The sequence below is a fragment of the Lutra lutra genome, chromosome 2 (genome assembly GCF_902655055.1).
Source record: "Lutra lutra chromosome 2, mLutLut1.2, whole genome shotgun sequence".
In the NCBI taxonomy this organism is placed as follows: domain Eukaryota; kingdom Metazoa; phylum Chordata; class Mammalia; order Carnivora; family Mustelidae; genus Lutra; species Lutra lutra.
In genome coordinates, this window is record NC_062279.1 from 15,901,563 (window position 1) to 15,923,088 (window position 21,526).

The following is a 21,526-nucleotide window of genomic DNA, read 5'->3' on the forward strand; positions in this document are numbered from 1 at the left end:
ATTAAGGCATACCACCTAGGATAGCCTGGAAGTCCCCTCTTCCTTTGCTCTCCCGCTGCTGCCCGCTTGCGGTAGCCATTCCTACCTGGAATTGGGCCATCATGCCACCATCAGTTGTTAAATACCAAATGGTGCCTCCGCCTTCAGCCAGAGCAGTGCTCCTGGAACTCCGAAGTACACTGGAGTCCACAGAGGGCCTTGTTCCCATGCAGATTCAGATTCAGTTTGGTCCGGGGCGGAGCCGGAGGTTCTGTGTTCCTAATGAGTTCCCAGGTGGCTGGTCTGAGACATACAGTTGGAGTAGCAAGGGATTAATGCACTTTGTTTTTCCTTAAAACAAAGCCAACCCAACTTCTGAAGGCATGAGATTCCAGTAGCAGGTGTGACGTGTCAAGATTTCCATAAGGGTCAAAAGAAGCGGAAAAGCCTTTGGATAAAGGGTGGTGCTAAGTAGCAAGTGTGGTTTCAGAGCTGCTGGCCCGGTCAGCAAAGACTGACAGGTACTGTATCGAAAAACAGAAAGCAAAGAACAGACTGCTTCAGAAACGAGAACAAAGGAGATATGGACAAAGCCCTGGGAAATCTATGATGAGCAAAGGTTTCCCAAGTCTCTGGACTCCTTCTAGCACCTTCTGTGTGTGTCCTCATGGTTGGAGCAACTGCAGTTACACTGGCCCTCCTCATCTTCTTCAGGTTGCATGGACAGGCACTGACCCCCCACTTACTTCCTGTTGATCCCATCACTGAGCTGAGAATACTACTGGTGATCAGAGCAGGGTGAGGAAGCAGAGATGCTGAATAAGGAAAAGTCCAGAGAAGTTGCCAGCCTAAGAGGGTACCTGATACATGCCTGCTGAAATAGGCATAGGTAGTGACCATTGTGTTGAGGCTACTGGACTGGGGCCATCAGTAGAATATTTTCTCCTTTCTTAGAGTGCCAGCTCATGGGCCATGTCCTTTTCTGCTGGGTATTCCCAACTTCTGGTTCCTATCAGGATTCACAACATGCTGCCATCACAGCACTTGTGAGAAGGAGGAGCACGTAAAGGGGGACCAAGGACGCAGGTGATGCCTCCAACAACAGTCACGCCAGCCAACGGCAGGCAGCCGGAAGTCCTACAGAATGCTTGCCAGCGTTAAGTCACAGCGCCCTTGACTAGACTCTCCTGCACAGTAACAGAGAGGAAGCCCGAGCAGCTGGCCCTGGAGGTTACACAGCAAATCCACAAGCAGGGGAACACTCTGAGCCAGCAGCTTGGTGTGCACCGTCGGGCAGCCTCAGGTCTTCCGCTCACCCCCTCAGACACTTCTGCAGTAAAATGGTGTGCTGGATTTGATGGTCTTTCAGTTTCTTCTCAGAGGAAGCATCCTGCCATCCCACATCCTGTGATGCTACTACTGACTTCTGAAAGAGAGCCTAGGAATTCGATTCCCTTCATCCCGCCTCTTGCTGGTCCCGAGAAGTGGAGTAGGGTCCGCCAGAGCCCTGTTTTCTCCACTCTCTGGCAAAGACTCACATTTTCTCACTTGATTAAATCCCCAGTCCCATTAATGAAACTAGAAAAACCTGCTCTCTGTATTAGAGGTGAGTGTTGGAGGGAGAGCTCTGAAACCACCCAGAACACTTTCTCTTAGAGCAATTTGGCTAAAATGACCAAATAGTTACTACATTTTTCTCATTCTATTCACTTCCTCTTCCTCTTCCCAAATCCATAAACCCTCAGTTTCTAGAATTGGAAAGAAACCCCTAAGAGTCCTTCTTTGCAGTGTTTGGAACCTACAGATCAACTCTATAAGGGGAAAAAAAAAAAAAAAAGCAATGCTCACAACCCTAACATACATATTCTGCTTGTGACAGCAGTGCTCTCCACAAAATCTTCAGATGCTAGGAGTCTAAGTGTGGACTAATATTTGGTTAGCATTGTCTAATTTCTAAGTAGTCTTCCTAGGTTTGCTTTGAGGCTAATGTTTGCCTCATTTGAAATGATTCTGATGTTAAGAAACTTCTGTGCTTAGAGCCATTTTCCAGCCTCCCGCACGCAGAGAGGACACTGCTGGCCAGCAAGCACAGGTGAAGCCACCTGAGAGACGGGTATCCACCTACCCCTCCAAAGTTTGTCCAGTTTGGGTCAATTTAACAAATCTCATGAGAAAGTACTGTGGCCTTTTCAGGAGAGGGAAGCTCTCTTCGAGATGAGGAAAAAAAACAGAACATGAAATGAATGAAAATATCACATACAGGTGCAGAACCCACGAAACACCACCACCAGAGAGCCACTGCAGGACAAACTTCTGGGCAAAACAACATTGAATTGGGCACCTCAGTCTTATTTTAGGTGCCTTCCTTATATCTCCTTATTTCATTTCAGGGGCCACCTCGTGGCCTAGTAAATACACTTGTGGTTTCCATTTCATAGACGAGGATACAGCTTGGTCCTGGGTGGGAACAGGTCAAGATCAGGGAACACTTTATCAACTTTATCAATCCTACCGAGGAGGATTCAAGGGAAGATGGCCATGAGGGTCTTGGCCAGGCACTTTCTGGCAGTGTGATTGGAGCTTTCAGGCTGGGACAGAATACAGTCCTTGCCTCCCCTGAACCGGGTGAGGCCAGGCATACCCTCTCTCCCAGAAAGGGCTGCTGCCGCTGTATGACGCATTGAGCAAGCACGTGCCTGCACCCCACCTCCACCCACCTTCACTTGGACCCCCTGCCAAGCCACACTAGGGTACTTACAACCCTGGGCAGGCCGCAGAGCCCAGCTCCTAGAGAAACTAAACAGTTTGCACAGAATGAAATTTGGCCCGTCGAAGGTGCCTGCAGCTGGTGGTTAACACCAGCAGTAAGAGGATCAACGCCTGGTCCGCTGGCTTAAAAGGGGGGTGGGGTGGGGTGAGAAGTGTGCGCGCTCCCTTTTACCCATTCACGTTAGTTAATTTGGATGATAAGGGTTTGTGTTTAATCCCTTTGTGTGCGAGTGAATGTACTGAAATCGACAACCCCTGAGAGGGCACCCGCGGCTGGCAGAACGACCTGCGGGAGGGTGCGGGTCGTGTCCAATCTGGCGTGATGTAAAAAAGAAACGTCCCACCGAGACTGAAAGCAAGACCGAGAGGGACACCTTAGGGGTGCGTCGTGCCGACCAAGCCCCACACCTCCCAGGCCACTTCGGGTGGGCTGCCCTCTTCCCCAAGGCACAACATGCAAATTGCCTCTGCGCCCTAGGAGTCCCCTAGGTCCCACCAGCCAGCGGGGCCCCCTCCCTAGCCACTTCTACTGAGGACTAGAGACTCGCAAAGGGAGAGCCCAGGCCCTGCCATGGCAGAGCAGAGTAGAGAGAATTTAAGTGAGGTGGGGGGCAGAAAAGGAGGGAAAGCTATCTAAGACAAGGTCTCAGTTGTTCTCAGATGGAAGAGATCAGAAAAAGGTGACAGCTCGGTGGCTCTAGAGCAGGTCGTAAAACCAAAATCATTTTTATAGTTTCCATGTGCAAGAAAGCTCACACCCCACCTATATCCCGCAAGCCTGGAGCCCCCGGGGTGCGGGTCCGAGGCCGCAAACGCGAGCGAGCCCTGCGGGTGGGGGAGGAGGCCCCCCAGCCGCCGGCCTGGCTGCCCGCAGGGGCGCAGGAGGCGGAGAGAGTTCCCAGCCTCCGCCGCCCCCCTCCTTCCCCTCGGGCCCGTCCGGCAAATTTCTTCCCCGGTTTCTGTTCTTGCCTTCCCTCCCTCCTCCTCCCCCGATATATTCGCTCTCTAAAACCATAAAAAAGAGATCAACTTCCCTAACTTCACGGAGCCCTTTTCAGTGACAAATATTGATGCCCAAAGTGTCTGCGCTCTCCCGCCCCCAAACGTTAAGAAAAGGCGCCCGCGAAAGGGGGACATAAAAAGTTAACAATGCTGTGAAAATATGTTTGCAGAAAATAGACAATCGTTGGATTAAACGTATTCAAGTATGAAATAATGCCTTTTTGTGTCAAAACTTGGGCGATGGGCGGGTACAAAAGTTCCCTGTGGCAGCTACTTGCTCCCTTTGTGAGCCGTGCGCTTTGGCGTCTCCACTTGGGCGCATTACTCAGAGCACTCTAAGCGCGATTGTTTCTCCCTTTCTAATGACATTTACCGGATCAAAACATGCTGTTAATTCGATCAGAAGGCTTCACCCTCCCTGACAAAGCCACAATAATTTCTCCTGAAGTTTGTTAAATTGACCAAAATTAGGCAAATGAATAGGGGTCTGTAGGCGCCCCCTCTCGCAGGTGACGTCGTATAATGCTCGCCTGGGCCAGCTGCATTCCCCCTTTTCTTCTCGGCCCACTCTTCTCCATGTTGCCCCCCCAATCCTCCCAGCCCCCCTCACTCTCACACACACATACACACACACACACACACACACACACACACACACACGCCTTCCTGTCTCTCCTCCCCCACCCTCTGGCATTATTAAAATTTAGCCCAATGAAACTATTCATACTTTTCAATGGACATTTTCGTATAGGATAATAGGCTACAAATTGAGCCTCTTCCCCCCGCGAAGAGAGAGCCCGAGGGGGGAGAGAAGAAAGCAAGCGACGTGGTCAGGGAGTAGGGGGGAGCGTCGCGTGCCAAAGACCCGCGGGAGGGGCGAGGCGAGGCGGGAGCCTCGTGTGCCAGCCGCAGCCCCACACCTGCCGGGATGTCCGGACAAATAAAGCGGTGTAAACAAAAAGGGGGGAGATGGACGTGTCACCAAGTCGTGTGAGAAAAGCCTGGGAACAAACGGGGCGCCTCCGTCTCCAAGAGCTCTCCCTTGAACCCGGCGGAACAGCCTATTAAAGGCTTACTTAATTACTTTAATGACTCTGGACAGGCTTTAAAACGCACTCGGCGCTGGGACTGCGGGCTTGCTGGGATTTGTAAACAGGCAATCGTGTGAGACTCAGCGGTGGGACTAAAGGAGGCGACACTGTTTTGTGAGGGTCCTCGCCCCCCGGTGCCCGCGGCCGCTGCGCCCCGGCGCTCTGCGCCTGCGACTGCTGCAGGCGCTCGCTCGCCCGCCGGCCCCAGTTTACCGCCTCCTTTTCCCGCCTGGGCTGTTGCCATGCAAATGTTATTCCCCCGCCGATCACGTGTCCTTTGAAGGGCCACGTGGATTAACAAAGCTGATCTGCCCCCAGCTCGCCCCCCTCGGCTGCTAATTTTTTTTTTTTAAACTTCTTTAAAACTGATCTTGAATGCATACATCCCCCAAACGCAGCTCCCCTAATCCTATGGAATAATTCAACTCGTGAATGCACTTGGAGCCCTAGATGACCGCTTTATAAGGCAGTCCCTCGGAGTTGGGAGGCTGCAGTCTACCTGGGACCCTCGAGGAAGCACACGAGGCGGAAAGTGGACGGGTGACTCGCGCCACCGCCTCTCCCGAGGGCGCGTACTGACCAGGATGTCAGACAAGCTCAAGGAACGCAAAGTGAGTCGGCTGAACCCAGAGGGCCCTTGCGCCCTGGTGGTGGGGGCGTCTGACTCCCCGAGCTGCCACCTGGCTGGACAGACGGCGGGCATACGGCACACGGGACTCTCGTGCGGAGGAACCTTGAGTGGTTTGAGTAGGGAATCAGGTTAGAGAGAGGAAACTCCTTAACTGAGGAGGAGCCCATGCCGAGGCTGATGGCCACCTCCTCAGTGCCCTGGCGCTCAGCTTGACGGCGTGGCCCGGCCGGGTAGGGCAGCTGGAAGAGGAGCGCACCAGCCTGCGCGTGGGAGGGCAGAGCTCATTTAACCCTTATGTGGAGGGGCAGGGACCCCTGGGAGAGGGGGAGCGCTGGGCAGCTTTGCGGGCTGGGAAGACGGTTGACACGCAGCTACAGCCATGCCTTGACGACTCCCTAGGCAACACTATCCTAAACGTACAAATCTCTGTTCGCAGAGAACCCCCGTTTCCCACAAAGTGATAGAAAAGCGGAGGAGGGACCGGATTAACCGCTGCTTGAACGAGCTGGGCAAGACTGTGCCCATGGCCCTGGCGAAGCAGGTAATGTCAGAGGCCGAGTTTGCAGAGCCAGGAGCTGGGGATCCTCCGCTGCCACTCTCGGCAGGGATGCAGCGGGTCTGGAGACTCTGGGGGCCCGAGCGCCCGGTGAGCCCCAAGAGACGCTCTGCGCAGATCCACTGCGGCGCCCTGCTCACTGCTCCAGATAAAACCGCGCACCCAGCCTGCTGGGGTCGGCTTGAGCCTGTGGGGTAGCTGCGAGGAGCCCTTCCTCCTTTTGCAGAGTTCCGGGAAGCTGGAGAAGGCGGAGATCCTCGAGATGACCGTTCAGTACCTGAGAGCCCTGCACTCGGCTGATTTTCCTCGGGGAAGGGAAAAAGGTGGGCGCGGGTTGGGCAAAGGGAACCTGGGCAGGGAGAGTTCGCCTCATAGAGACATGGGGGTGGCAGTGGGGGTGAAGGCCTGCAGGAGAGGTCTCCACTCTGGATGCGGCCAAGGGTGGGGGGCGAGGTTCTACGTAAGCAAGGGGGGCGGGGGTTTCTGGGGATGCTGGTTCCGTCGCCTCCTCTCAGGTGGGAAGGGTGGGGTCTGGTTCTTAAGGAGAAGGAGGTCGTTTGCTTGTGCTTCTCTGGCCTCCAGACTGGGGTAGGAGAGGACAGGCATCAAATGAGAACTCTGGCCAAAAAAAAACCGTGATGGGAGGGAGGTGCCTGGCACACATGTCGGGCTCCCGGTGGGGAAGGGGCTGCTCATGGTTTGTTTTTGTTTTTCCTTTCTGCGGGTTTACTCGCCCCTCCAGCAGAACTGCTAACGGAGTTCGCCAACTACTTCCACTACGGCTACCACGAGTGCATGAAGAACCTGGTGCATTACCTCACCACCGTGGAGCGGATGGAGACCAAGGACACCAAGTACGCGCGCATCCTCGCCTTCTTGCAGTCCAAAGCCCGCTTGGGCGCCGAGCCCGCCTTCCAGCCGCTAGGTTCGCTCCCGGAGCCGGATTTCTCCTATCAGCTACACCCAGCAGGGCCCGAACTCGCGGGCCACAGCCCGGGGGAGGCTTCCGTTTTCCCGCAGGGTGCTGCCCCCGGGCCCTTCCCTTGGCCTCACAGCACAGCCCGCAGCCCCGCACTGCCCTACCTGCCCAGCGCGCCCGTGCCGCTCCCGAGCCCTGCGCAACAGCACAGCCCCTTCCTAGCGCCAGTGCAGGGGCTGGACCGGCACTACCTCAACCTGATCGGCCACGCCCACCCCAACGCCCTCAACCTTCACCCCTCCCAGCACCCCCCGGTGCTCTGACGCTGCCTCGCCGGCCAGATTTCCCCAAGCTTCGGGCGCTGCTTAGGAGAAATACTGTATATTGTACAGGTGTAAATATTGTGCCAACAAAAAACTGGGTGGGGGAAAGCCAAGAGCAAATTAGTCTCCTGGAGGATCTCCCCCCTGCCAATAAACAATTTCTGATAAAGACCCAAGAGATGGATTTCTTTGTTACCGTCTGTTCCTCCACAACCGCGCTTGGAGGTGTCGAGGGCGCGAGTCTGATAGGGCCAAGGTGATGATCTTCAGGACGTGGGGGTAGGGGGCGCCGCGGGGTCTGAGGAGGAGGGAGGAAAGCCTAAATAGAGCCTCGCTTCGGGGCGGGAAGTCATGGCTCCCTCAGGGCTCCAGACCCGCACGCGACAGGTGCGCACCTTGGGCATTTGCCTCGGAGCAGGACGCGCGCGAAGAAATAGGCCCACGACTCTCGGAAAATGCAAACCAAGGACCCGCCCCAAACTGGCTTTAGCCGACTTAAGGCTAGCTCCGACCCGGTCGCCCTTCCTACAAGGCCGGGGGTCGCGCGCGCAGTACGCGCGGGATGGCCTGGAGAGCGGCGCAGCTCAGACCCGCGGGATGCGGGACTGTTCACGGCCTTACCACGTCTCTGAAAAACAGAATAGAGAGAGGAAGTAACTTCTGAGCCTTGGATCAAAAACAACAGACGGCGAAGTTTGTTACTTTAGGACGACAACTAATGGGCGCCGCCCGAGGGTTCAGGGAAGCCGGCCTTGCCTTTTTGCGCACAGAGCAGCTCAGCTTCAGGGACGCTAGGCAACCGAGTGAGGAGCCGGCAGCGACCGGGTCCAGAGCCGCACTCCGCGGGGGACTGCTGCCTTTGCAGACTCCCCACCATCCGCCGCTGGCGTGGGGTCCGGACGCTGGGCCGTCTGTCCAGGTTCACAGGCCCGGTGAGAAAAAGGCCCCCTTTCCCCCCTTGCCGAGAGAGGGAGGCTGGATTTTAACCTTCTGCTCAACCCAGAACGTCGTGAGGAAAATTTTCAGAGCCCAGAGGAGACTGCCAGTGATCTTTAGGAGATTAGGGTTTTCAGTTCCCACCGGATCTGCGCCCTACCCACAACACAGCGATACACTTAAAATAGCAAACAAAAATGTTTTTCTAAAGGCCCAAATAGCAAAATGAGCGTGCTATTGTAGGGTAAAATGAACAAGGTATCCAAGCTGCTAGGCTAATGTGTTTGCGGCGATTGGAAAATTTTTTTCCTTCATTGATTTTTTTTCCTTTGTTCCTGTATTTCCTTTTTGGTTCCCTAGCTCCGATACCCTTTAAATAAATAATTCGAAATCATGTAGCATGTTTTCCTGTTTCCAGAGGCCATCTAACCAAACTACAATGACTTGTCTTCTCCCAGATTAGCTGGAGGACAATAAATTAACGTATTCCATTTCTGCGGACAGGGTTTAAGGGAGCTCAGACTGGAGACTATTCACTGAGGTCATGGAATAGATGACCTGTAATTTGTAAACCATTAAACCTGATTGATACAGAGACAGGGAGAAAAAAAAAAAAAGGAAAGAAAGAAAGAAAAGAAAACAAACAAAAAATAAACCGTCTTCATGACTTTGCCCATAAAGTGAAATTTAAAAGCGCATGGAGGGGGCACGGGAAATCTATAAACTTTAGAAAAGTTCTTGCAAGTAAGGAGTTCTTGCCCTAATATCTACTCCACGTCACTGCAATACTGATGGATAAAATGTGAGATGAGAATACCTTGTCCCCTTTCGAACTAAGAGAGCAGGAGCCTGAAAGCAAATGTCAGGCCAGGAGGCCTTCCAGATCACAAACATACATTGTGCAGTATGGGGTGGAAGTGAATTACACAGAAATGGGAGAATGCATGGTGCCTATTATTGGAACACATGTCTTACACCCATTTTCATCAGCGCTGGATACAGAATATGAAGAAGGCCTTTCAGGCTTTTTTTCTCCCGAGCATTAAGCCAATCTGAATTCCCTTTGGCAGTGAAGCATTAAAGATACAGTGTTACCCTGGAAATATAAATTATTAATATATTCAGCATTTTTGTCACTTCTCAACTGTTAACCACATTAGACAAAACTTTCTTTTACTAAGTAGATTTTCTCTTTGGGATTAGCTTTGGGAATGCACAGGGCCACCACAGTAAAAACTTTGGTCATTTACATATAATTTTGCAAACTTCCACTGGCCCATGACAGTCTTTGTACCTCAAATGTTGGTATTCTTGATTTTTTTTTTTTTTCTTTCTCATTTAACAGTGGAGGATAAAACCCTGCTTTGGATTTACAATGACTTTAGGATAAAAGTCTCCCTCCCCTTTCTCTTCCTCCCTCTTTCTGTGTGTGTGTCTGCGTGCGTGTGTGTTGTGTCTTTTTCAGAAACCTTCATCTCAAGTTCCAATTCTCCAGGCTTGGCCAAAAGTCAAACTTGGAATAGTCTGACTTTGCAAAAGATTAAAAATGTCACTCCAAAATGGGATCGATTCAAATCAGATTGTGACTTTAAAGTGTGCTTTCCTGCACTTTCTCTGACAACACATTACTCCCAGCCTCCCAGTCCCAAACCCCCACCTCCTCCCCCCTCTGTCTGAGTCTCTTATGCCCAATCCCTCCACTCTTTCTTTTAAGTAAGTTGTATAGTAATGGTTTCCAAGAGAGGCTCAACCAAACCCAGAAATAACAAATAACAAAAAACAGTGGGTTTGGCTGGAGGTGACCCATTGTGATGCCTCTGAAAGGGGCAACCTCTTGTTTCTTGGGCTTCATCCTTGAGTGGGCAAGAATAAAAATAATCATCCCCATGAAATCAAAGGTTTTCTCCAGAGGCTTGAGGAACAAAGCTGATGGCTGGTGCTCTGGGTCGGTCCCTGTGGCTCTGTAAGGGCCAGAAGTAGGAGCTTCCAGGCTCTCCAGCCGCCCCTGCCGAGAGGGTGGTAATACAGAGCTCACTTGTGCTTCCAAGCGTTATTGAACAAACACAGTCCACGTATCCGTGGGGGCCCTCCAGTCTGGGCTGCTACATACCCGGCAAGGAAGCTGGAGGAGCAGCCCTGTAAGAGCTTCACTGGCCCCACAAAAGTATGGCATTCCTAGGAACATGGTAGTGGGTGTCTGCATACAGTAACATGCCAAGAAAAATAAGGCAACATGCAGCATTTAGTAGGTGCTCAATAAACATTTGGGGAGTGACTAAATGAAGTGCCTAACAGTGCTGAGCCTTTTGGAATTCTTCATCTGCCCTAGACCTCTTGTTTCTGGCCTTGTGGAATTCTTCCTTTTGGAATTCTTCATCTGCCCTAGACCTCTTGTTTCTGGCCTCGTGTTCCCCACTTCAGCAGAGACCAGAAAGCACCGGTAGAGCCAACTGGAAACACATGGTGTAACCTCCGTACATTCTGAGGGTCGTTAGGCATAGCAATGGCTCGGCCTTTGCCTAGAAATTCTACCTGTGGTCTGGCAGCAGAAGATGGTGCTTGGCCTGCTTGGTGAAGGCTATTAACTCTTGCTGAGGGCCCAGCTAAACGCGGACCCCGAATCCAGGGTTTGAACTCAGAACTAACCTGGTGGGGTTCTGATCCTTTCATGCGAGAAAGATCCAAGACTGGGTTGAGCCAGATTCTACCCTTGTTTCTGCATCATTAGTTGTTCAGATTGTGGCTTCTGGAGCCAGAATACCTGGATTTGCATTCCAGTTCTGCTGCACATGAGCTGTGTGCCTTCAGACAAATTGCTAAGCCTCAATGTGTCTGTTTCATCATCTGTAAAATAGAGATATTAAAAGTGCATATACCTTCTGCGGGTTGCTAGGAGGATTAAGTGAATTGGTACATTCAAAGAACTCTAGACAGTGTCTGGCCCATAGTGAATGTTCAAGATATGTTAGCTACTGTAATAATAATTATCTAGTACTCCATCCTTTCTCCCAAAGAATCAAACCTTGAGGCTACCTCAAAATAAAAAGTAAAATGTCAAGGCAATCATTAAAAATAAATGAACCAGGGCACCTGGGTGGCTCAGTCATTAAGTGTCTGCCTTTGGCTCAGGTCATGATCCCAGGGTCCTGGGATGGAGCCCCGCATCGGGCTCCCTGCTTGGCGGGAAGCCTGCTTCTATCTCTCCTGCTCCCCTGCTCATGTTCCCTCTGTCACTGTGTCTCTATCTCTGTCAAATAAATAAATAAAATCTTACCAAAAAAATCTGACCCCCCCCAAACAAATGTTAAACCTCCATTTAGGGCAAGTGGGGCTAGGGAGCTCTAATTCCAGCACATGGTCAATTTGGGGGCTGTGGGCCCTTCTCCCATTTGTGACTGTTACTTGGAGCCCCCCCCCCCCGATGACCTTGGAGTACCATCTCTCACACTCTCCCCTCCACAGAAAGCCGGCCTTATGTTATCCTGCAACAGTTCTTATAGCTGCATTCCCACATTCTCGCTCCAATTACACATCAGTGCCTGTTAACCTACAAATCTTGGCTGGAGCACATCGTTGTTTGGAACATGGGGTACACAAATAAACAAATTCAATATTCCTTAAGTACACTCTCTAATGCAGCTTTCTGCTCTTCTCAGCATCTCCCCCCACCCCTGCACTCTCCCCACGCAAGCCATTCGTCTGTCCTCCTCTTCCCCTGTCCACTCCACTGCTGGCTCCAGGCTCGACCCCTGATGTAGGCGAAGGCTGAGCCCTGGAGGGACCCTGCCCCAAGTGCTCATTCCCTTGCTGTCTTGGCCTTCAGTCCTCATTCTCCCCACTTTTCGGATTGCTTGTCTTGCTATCTACTTCTCCATGGGCCGGGGGCCTGGCTTAAGAATGTGTCTGTGTGTGTCCCCCGTGTGGAAGGGACATCCCTGGAGGAATCCTTCTGACACCCCTAGCGCTCCCTTCCTGGTTTGCAGCTGTCAAGGGTGGTCGGTGCTCAGGAGATGGACCCAGGCACCCAGCGGGCCACAGAAGTCCTTTCTCTCTCTGGCTGCCAACCTGCCCACAGGGAGCAAGCAAGCATCCCTACTAGGCTGGTTGGCAGATTTCTAGCTCTTCCTATACTTCTTCTGGATAAGTTTAAGTTTAAGGTCAAGTGTTGCAAGCCTACCTCTTCATCCTCTGATCAGTAACAAAACAGACATTTTTATCTCCACCTGACACCTACATCTGTGTCTCAAATGATTCAGAGCACAGCGAGGAGGAAAAAAAAAAAAAGACTAATTAATCAGATAGCCTGAAATCCCAGAACCTGGGGGTCTACACGTGTGCAGCTAGGAAGGTAGATACACACATACGCCCCTGTGCATCAGCCATGCCGACCCCGGAGCGCGTGCGTGTATGTGCACAGGATGTCTGCTTGGGTACACAAGTGTGCACGTTGATGGGCAAACTGGAGCCAGAGGAAAGAGCCACCCACTGAAGAGAATGGCTGGGTGAGAACTCGAGGGACCCAGCTATTTCTGGTTGGCTTGGCATTATTAAGCAGCAGCCATGACGAAGGTCTGCACACCTGTTCCATGATAAACTTTGCCAAGCCCGCTGCACCGTGGGAAGAGCTGACACAAAGCAGGAGAGAGGCAGTAGGTGATGTGGTGCCGGTGGGGGCCTGGGAGAGAGCAGGAAAGTCACCGAAGCCACAGAAAAGGGGGGTGGGAAACGGAGCAGGAACTCTGCACTGAGCTGCAGAGCAAAAAGGACCCCAAGAGAGCTGGGACCCTGCACACCTTGTAATTTCTCTATTCCTGACAGGCCTCATTTAAAAGGTGTAGCGTAGAGGCAAGAGTCAATGAAAATCTAATAGTTAAAACTTTATAAATATGATGAAACTTTTTAAATCCAGTATTTCCAGGAGACCTCTTGCAAGGTTTGACAAAATGAAAGTCCCTCCCCTCTATCACTGTTTTGTTATAGGTCCATCAGTAGAGGTCTTTCTTTCTTTCTTTTTAAGATTTTATTTATTTATTTGAGAGAGCAAGCGAGCAAGAGAGAGAAAGCATGACCAGGGAAAGAGGCAGAAGGAGAGGAAACTTCCCACTGAGGGGGGAGTCAGATGTGGGGCTCAATTCAGAGACTCCAGGATCATGACCTGAGCAGAAGGCAGATGCTTAACAGACTGAGCCACCCAGGGGCCCTAGAGGTCTTTTGCAATAGAAGAGTTTCATTTCTCTCACTAAACACTAGGACTTCATTTTCTTTCTTTCTTTTTTTTTTTTTTTTAAGATTTTATTTATTTATTTGACAGACAGAGATCACATACTAGGCAGAGAAACAGAGAGAGAGAGAGAGATGGGAAGCAGGCTCCCTGCTGAGCAGAGAGCCCAATGCGGGGCTCAATCCCAGAACCCTGAGATCATGACCTGAGCAGAAGGCAGAGGCTTTAACCCACTGAGCCACCCACTAAGTGCCTCAGGACTTCATTTTCTACATGAACAGGATTCCTATTTCGTATGTATGTCCGAATATAAAACTGTGACCTAGTCCCGTTGCTTTCCAAATACAACCTAAAATGTACTTAGCGAAGAAAAAGAAATGCTAGAGGGTAGCCACGGGGAGAACACACACAGGCCACGGGACTACAAGGTACAACGTGGCTCCGTACTTCTGGGATGTATTCTATCCCACTTCGATGGCCAAGCCATGACTGCAGCCCATACAGCCTCCGCAAAACTGGGGGAAAGTTGGGGAAGACAGTTCTGGACACTTAGAGAAGTTGTTCTGGAAAAAGTCAAATTGCAGGGAGGGTCATTTGCAAATGTATATTCTGGCCGCAAGCCACCAACAATAAATTTGTGGAAGCGTGAAGAGTCCCTGATCTCACAGACCCTTCCTCCTCTGACATCCAGTTAAGAGGGAGGTAGACAGGAATACATCGGAACCTCATCTGAACTGTAGTACAGCTCAGTCAGAAGGACACGAACAACATGGGTGTTGTCAAATTAGAGCTGAAATTGTACCTGTTCGGACCCCGAGCCCTGGGCCAATGATAGCCCAAACATGTGAGCTGACCCGAGGCTATAGGGGGTGGGGCAGGGGGAGGCATTTCATGGGTGTATCGGTAATTTCAGAGGGACAGTGTTGGTTCAGAGTGAAACACTTCTTCGAATGCAATTAAAAACTAAAAGAGAAATTTTAGACATTCTAAAACTACTGAAAGTAGGATGGTGTTATCTGCTTTCTCGGTATGAAAGGAACACTGATCAGTGAGACAGCATTTTTGCATCTGTTCAATTATGAATTACAGAGAGAAACACCAGGAAAGCTGAACATGCTTTGGAGGATGATGGATTTTAGGAAACAGTGAGTCCCAAGAAGTATCGAATGCTTCCTCTGAGGACAGTCCTGTGGGTAGTAACAAAGAGATGCGGAGAACGAGAACAGACGATAAATTATGTTGTGCCTGAAGGTGGTTTGGGGGCACGAGGTGTTTGCTGTGGTTTGCAAGCTTCTTCCAAAAAAGATTTTGTGGTCTCTTTTTACATCTAATGTCTGGTCGCACTTTGCCAGGACATGATGAACTTCATCTTTATTAAGGAGGAAGGTGCAGAGCCAAGGTACTGACCTGAGTTCTGGGAGGAAAACTATCAACATGCAGCCTCTTAAAAGGCCCTCTGTAGGGTCTTCTAGTCACCCTGGAGCCACAGGAGAGAAGATCATTGGATAAATAAACTCCTTCTCCCCAAATATATAAATATATCGAAACATAAATGTTTCTTCCCTTCCCTTCTTTCTCTACCCACCCCCACCAGTCTCGATCACCAACTTTTTCTCTCATTAGGTAGGATCCACTTATCCTGAAGGTTTCTTTGGAGTTCTTTAATGTAGGCAGGGGTATCCTATACAACAGAAGGGAGAGTGCTCCCATTTTCTTTTCAGATCTCCTTACCTCCAGGGAGACTAACCATCTGCCTCTCCCATCCACCACTGTCCCTTCGTCTGTCCCTCTCCCTTCTCCTGACCTCCACATCCAGTCATCACGTCGGGTTGAGTTTACCTCCTATCTTTTGAATCTGTTCACTTCTCTCTCCTCTGACACAGCCAGAGCCCAGGCCACCAATGTCCCCCTCCAGCTTCCCACCCACCAGCTGCCGGCGTTTGCTTCCTCTAATTCACTGTCAACATGGCTGCCAGAGTGATTTCCTTCTAATGTACAGATCCCAAACTCCCCTGCTCAGCATTAACAGATGCTTTCCCAGGCCTCCTGGGATAAAGTCCAAGTTCCTGTTCAGGTCTTCCTATGGTGGCCTCCCCCCCATACTTCTTGGGCCTCCCTGCTTGCTACCAACCCAGACTCTATATCAGGCACACTGTGTCCTCCATTGCTCAGGAGTACAGAGCTCTCTCTCCTGCCAGGCTCTCGTGTATGCCACATTTCAGAGGCAAAGAGAAGTTCAGAGAACCTTTTCCCCTAGGTGACTGGTCAGGACACTCAGACCTACCTACTCTTCGTGGATGGGATGTGGATGTTGACTCGCCTCATGTGAAGGGGAAATGCCTACTTGCAGCAACACTGAGCCCACACCTACAAATCTCTCTCTGAAATGGCTTCAGAAACATGGACAAAATCATATGAAAATGATGCTCTTGTCTATATGTTTTTTTCTGGACTTTTAAAATAAGTCAAGTAGCACCGTTATTTGAAGCATTAAATACACTCACCAAGAGGCATGGCGATTAAGAACATAAGCTCAGAGCTAAACTGCTTGGGTTAGAGTCTTGGCTCCACCATTTTCTAGCTGTATGACCTTGGACAAATTATTTAACAGCTCTGTTCTCAGTTCCCTGGTTAAATGGACCAACAGTACTTACCCCGTAGAGGGGATGGGAGAACAATTAAGGCAGCAGTCTGTACCCAGGAACTTAGCTCTTATGGCTGAAGTCTGCATGGGATTGTTATACAGACTAAAACAATTGCCTTTCAGATTGATGACCTATTAGTAATATTGGATATTTGGAAAAAAGTTTATCTTGTCAATTCATTGTCTCCTTTTCCTTGAACCTGTCTTAATGTTCGTGTTTTCCTCTCTGTGTCAGAGAAGACATCAAGATGGAAGAAAGGAAGATATCTTTTGTTGTTAGGACTCGCTAGGTACCAGGCACAGGGGCAGCTCCAGAAATTCTAAATAGAGCTCAGAGCAGCTTGGGGATGGAGAGGGGCGCGGGGACATGTCTTAAACTGCGAACACACTATTCAGGTAGGCCTTAGCTGAGCTGATGAAAACTGAGAGCCCAGTCCCCAAAAGGCGCTCCTTGTTGTCTTCCCTGACTTAGCACGCTTCACATGCTGTCGTCCCATTTCATCTTCACAGTCATCCTCGAGTTTCAAATGAGGGCTAACTCAGAGAGACCGTCCTAAGGCACACAGTCTCTTTTGGGGCAGAGCTGGGATTTGAACTATGATATGTCTATGTCTGCTTCCCAGCCCAGTGTCCTTTCTTCTCTGCAGCAGCTGCCACAAATCAGGAACATCTTCGCACTTTCTTAGAATAGTAGGGTTTGGATGGAAGCTTGAGAATACTCTTCTTGTACAAAGTTGTGGTCCTCTAGGACTTCAAAACTGGGTGGTTGGATGTCCTAACATACAGTCTTTAAAATGCAGGTTTCAAAAAATCATATAACATTAAAAGACTAATTACAAAAGCAATAGGTACTCATTGCAGAAGGCTATAAACACATTCAAAAGTATAAGGAAAATACAAAAACACCCATAATACCACTATCCAGTTATAAGCACATTTTTTATATGTTTCCTTAAAATCTTACTGTGCACACACTAATTTTAAAATGAGTTTTAGGGGCGCCTGGGTGGCTCAGTGGGTTAAGCCGCTGCCTTCGGCTCAGGTCACGATCTCAGGGTCCTGGGATCGAGTCCCGCGTCGGGCGCTCTGCTCAGCAGGGATCCTGCTTCCCCCCCCCCCCGCCTCTCTCTGCCTGCCTCTCTGTCTACTTGTGATCTCTCTCTGTCAAATAAATAAATAAAATCTTTAAAAAAAATGAGTTTTAAATAGTGAATACATTTATATGATATAAAATGTTTAAAGTACAAAAGGGTTAAGAGTGAAAAGTCAGTGTCCCTCCTCCCCACCCCTAGCCATCCAAAGCTTTTCCTGGGAAGCAGTCACTATTACCAGTTTTTTAAAAGCTAGTCCGTGCATACATATAAAGAAGGTCATTTTACAATTCTCTTTATTTTAAAAAATGGTACATTTAAAAAAAAGATTTAGGGCCCTGGGTGGCTCAGTTGTTAGGCGTCTGCCTTCAGCCCGGCTCATGGTCCCAGGGTCCTGGGATGGAGCCCTGCATTGGGCTCCCTGCTCTCTGGGAAGCCTGCTTCTCCCTCTCCCGCTCCCCCTGCTTGTGTTCCCTCTCTCACTGTGGCTCTCTCTGTCAAATAAATAAATAAAAATTGTTTTTAAAAAAATTTTTAAAAAAGATTTATTTATGTTAGAGAGAGAGCATGCGTGCGCAGGGGGAGGGGCAGAGGGAGAGGGAGAGAGAGAATCCTCAAGCCAACTCCTGGCTGAGCCCAGAGCCCAACGCACGGCTCGATCCAATGACCCCCGAGATCATGACCTGAGCCCAAATCAAGAGCTGGGCGCTTCATCGGCTGGGCCACCCAGGTGCCCCAAAATGGTACATTCTTTTATGAGTAAATATAAACATACTGTTTCGTTCTCTCTTGACCTGACCCACCTTCCATCTCCTTTAGAGTCATGTCTCCTTCCCAGCATTTCACACTCATGAATAATTCACTCAGGAGGTTGCCTAGGCCAGTCAAAATCGCCTTAAAATCTGCCTTCCTGGTAAATATGGTGTGAGAGGGACCAAAGTCTTGACATTTTTCCCAAGATCATCCAGTAACTATTGCACTGAAGAGACAGGAACCAGAAACCCCATCACCTGAAGCGTCTCTTTAGCAGGGCGGCACATATGCAGGATGTGTGACGTTCTGTCACAGCTCTCTGAACAACGTCCTTCTGGTAAACTAAGTCTTTCTAAGTAGGAAGGGTCACTGGGTCTAAACAACTTGCCTGTTCCACCCGTTACAACTCTGACTTCCAAAACTAGTCAAGCTCTCTTCTGCCTTTGCAAATGCTCTTGGTCCTTTCTTCTAGAACCTTGTTCCACCACCATCGCAACCTCCTCAGCTCCCTACTTTACCTGATGCACTCCAGTATATATATTACATATAATATACACACACTATTAAATTAAAATATTTTCTAACCTCAATTTCCAAACTGGACAAGTGACAAGCATTACCTACAGTCGTGGAAGCAACCCAAAGACTGAACCACAAGCAGCCACTGAAACAGAAGCTTATGAAAGCAACACAGGAACGAGTTAACAGTGGTTTCAGGAATGTGAATTACCTGCGCACAAGAATAAAACCCCGAGGGAAACTTGGCCAATTGCACTGCAGCGATGGTGAGAGCATCATACGTTAAGGAAGAGATTAAAGAGGGTCATAAAATGCTTGCTAAGAACTTTGAAAATCTGTTTATTGTAAAATCAAACAAAGATGCAGAAAACTGCATGAAACGATGACTAGTTTAACAGCGTACTTTAAGGTGGATACCCTTAACTACCGGGCAGGTGAGACAGAACGCTGCCATCTCCTTGTCGCCTCACCCCGGTTCCAAGCCCTCACTCCCCAGCTACTTACCCACCATCCTGCCTTTTACGGCAAGTACTTGCTACGAGACTTAAAGACTTTATTTACTTATTTGAGAAAGAGAGACAGAGGTGGTGACAGAGATGGCAAGAAAGAGCATGAGTGCGGAGGGGAGGGAGAAGCAGGCTCCCCGCTGACCAAGGAGCCCGATGTGCGGCTCCAACCCAGGACCTCGGGATCATGACCAGAGCCGAAGGCAGCCGCTCAGCCAACGGAGCCACCCAGGCGCCCCTAGTTGGGTGTTAAAAATAGCTTTATCACCCAAATGTGCATCTCTGGACAATAACACAGCTTAGTTTTTGTCTTGCTCATCTAAAAATATTTGATACGCCTTTTAAATCTCTTTCAGTCTATAGAATCTCCCCTCCATCCCGCTCAGTTCCTTACCGTTGATCTGTTGGAAAGCCCAAGCCATGTGCCCCGTGCGGTTTCTCCGAGACGGGATGCTGCTGGTGGTCACCTGGCGGCCGCTCCCCACGCTCCTCCTTCAGCTCCTGCAGTGGGGTCCAGAGGCTGGAACAGACTCAGGTTTGAGTGCACTGACAAAATGAAACCCTTTGGTTTTGCTACCCTGGAAGGAACCACGGGTAGCCTCGCCGTTCACCTGGGCCTCCCTCCCTGCCCTTGGACACCTACTGGTCGGGGCGGTCAGACACGGATTTGCTCGCAGTGTCGGTGCACACCCGCCTTGGGCCCTAGGAGTTCACTGCTCTGATGGCTTTTGTGACACAGAGGAAGGCACCAGGCTCTCACTGCCTTAGGCCAAGGCTGACACTACACCCACGAAGCTCCGGGAACGGACACATTCTCTCCTCTTCCCCCCTGATACGCCTCCTCCCCACTTGTCTCCCAAATACGACTGATGATCACACTGAAGGGGGAAAGAAAAGGACTTTAAAGTTTGAAACTGTTCCAGTGACCTCACTGAAAATTCTGAAATGTAGCTTCGTGTTACCTTCTATCATCTGAAGGCACTTTGGGCCCAGGGGCATTTAAAACAACACAGCAGTCACCTGTCCCTGTCATCAGTGACCTCTGACTTGGACAACAGTGGACTAGAACGGTCGTGCTAACAACCAAGATGTGTGCAGCGCTGTTCTTTGAGGAATGAAAAGTACCTCAGCTGTCCGTTTTTCCTGAGGAAGGATAAATAGATCCTCTTTTTCCGATGAGGCTGAGTCACACGCCCTTGATGCCTCACATGGCAGTGACACACCATTTAACTGGTGGAGTCGTCCTTGGCACTTCCCCCTCTCACCTCTACACACAATCCTTCCCCTCATCTCACAGCTTTCCCCTCACACGCAGTCCTTCAGCTACGGCAGAGGCCAAGCCACTACTTCCCACCCAGGATGCTGCATGGCCTAACGACTCCTCAAAAATCTTGTTTTCCACAGAGCAGTCTGAGTGGCCTGTTTACATGGAGTTTAGATCATATTTTCCTCTCTTCCTCGACTAATGACTTCTATAACCTGTCACTGCTGCCATGGAGTCCAAAGGCCTCGCCAGTCTGCAGGCAACATGTGTTCCTTGAGTCCCATCCCACCCACCCTTATCCCTGTTCTCCCCACATGTCCCCCTGGGCTGTCCACCTGCCAGGTCTTCCCTGTCCCTCAGCGTGGTGGTCCTTCTCAGCGTGGGCCTCACGGGCTCTCCCCGCTCGCTCTCCCTTTCCCTGTCGGTGTCAGCAATACCTTCCTGGACCACCTCCTAAATCCAACTGCCCCTATACTCAGCCACTAAACACCCAATAGGAGAAAACTGTTGCTTTTCTCTTTTCAAATTACTCATCATGATTCTTTTAAATTGTGGTCCAGATATAAATTTACCAATTTAACCATTTTTACGTGTACAGTTCCATGGCATCCTGTCTCTTCACACGGCTGGGCCACTAACACCAATGGTCCACCCACAGAATCTTTCCAGCTTCCCTTACTGAAACTCTGTGCCCCTCAAACAACTCCCCATTCCTCCACCCCTACTGGCTGGCAGCCACCATTCTTCTGTCTGTGAATGTGGCTGCTACTGGTATTTCACCTAAGTGGAACTGGTAAACATTTATCCTTTGGGGTCTGGCTTATTTCACTTAACCACTAATGTCTGCATTCTCACATGTGTCAGAATTTCCTTCCTCTTTAAGGCTGAATACTCTTCCCGTCTATGTACAGTCCATATTCTGTGATTCCCTTCATCTGTCGATGGGCCCCTGGGTTGCTCCCACCTCTTGGCTACTACGAGTAATGCTGCTGGGAACATGGGTGTCCAAACATCTCTTCAAGCCCTACTTTCAGTTCTTTGGGGCCTATACCCAGAAGAGGAACTGCTGGATCACATGGGAATTCTATTTGTAATTTTGTAAGGTGCCACATACTGTCTTCCAGAGACTGCACTATGTTATCATCCCCCCAGCAGTGCGCAGACTTGCTGAATTCTCCACATCCTTACCAACATTTATTATCTTCTGGTTTGTTTTATAATTGCCATCCTAAAGGGTAATTGTTTTCATAATTGCCTTCATTCTAAAGGTGAAGTGGCATTTTATTGTGGTTTTGACGTGCATTTATCCAATGATAAATGTC

The 21,526-nt window shown here is 49.9% G+C and overlaps 1 protein-coding gene and 1 long non-coding RNA gene across 3 annotated transcripts in view; one reads left to right on the forward strand and one right to left on the reverse strand.

Annotated features, from left to right (window-relative positions):
• Positions 1 to 5,425: 5,425 nt before the first annotated feature.
• Positions 5,426 to 7,270, forward strand: HELT (helt bHLH transcription factor). Of its 2 annotated transcripts, none has more exons than XM_047714932.1 (4): positions 5,426 to 5,452; positions 5,909 to 6,013; positions 6,255 to 6,351; positions 6,771 to 7,270. In XM_047714932.1, exons 1-4 carry the CDS (start codon positions 5,426 to 5,428, stop codon positions 7,268 to 7,270), a joined length of 729 nt encoding a protein of 242 aa, XP_047570888.1. The 2 variants fall into 2 exon arrangements, with proteins under 2 accessions (XP_047570888.1, XP_047570882.1); XM_047714926.1 differs by having other exon boundaries at positions 6,774 to 7,270.
• A 4,233-nt stretch (positions 7,271 to 11,503) lies between these two features.
• LOC125091375 (uncharacterized) overlaps positions 11,504 to 21,526 on the reverse strand; it is a 29,362-nt gene continuing 19,339 nt past the window's right edge. The window contains exons 2-4 of the long non-coding RNA XR_007124666.1: positions 20,193 to 20,198; positions 15,062 to 15,066; positions 11,504 to 11,516 (exon numbers count right to left, since the gene is read on the reverse strand). This is a non-coding gene — a long non-coding RNA (uncharacterized LOC125091375). The remainder of the gene's footprint in view (positions 11,517 to 15,061; positions 15,067 to 20,192; positions 20,199 to 21,526) is intronic.

Bases quoted from the DNA above. Each gene is read 5' to 3' on its own strand.
- HELT (XM_047714932.1), top strand. From the start codon at position 5,426: ATGTCAGACAAGCTCAAGGAACGCAAA. The intron at 5,453-5,908 runs GTGAGTCGGCTG...CTCTGTTCGCAG, and splicing joins ACAAGCTCAAGGAACGCAAA to AGAACCCCCGTTTCCCACAA. The intron at 6,352-6,770 runs GTGGGCGCGGGT...TCGCCCCTCCAG, and splicing joins TCCTCGGGGAAGGGAAAAAG to CAGAACTGCTAACGGAGTTC.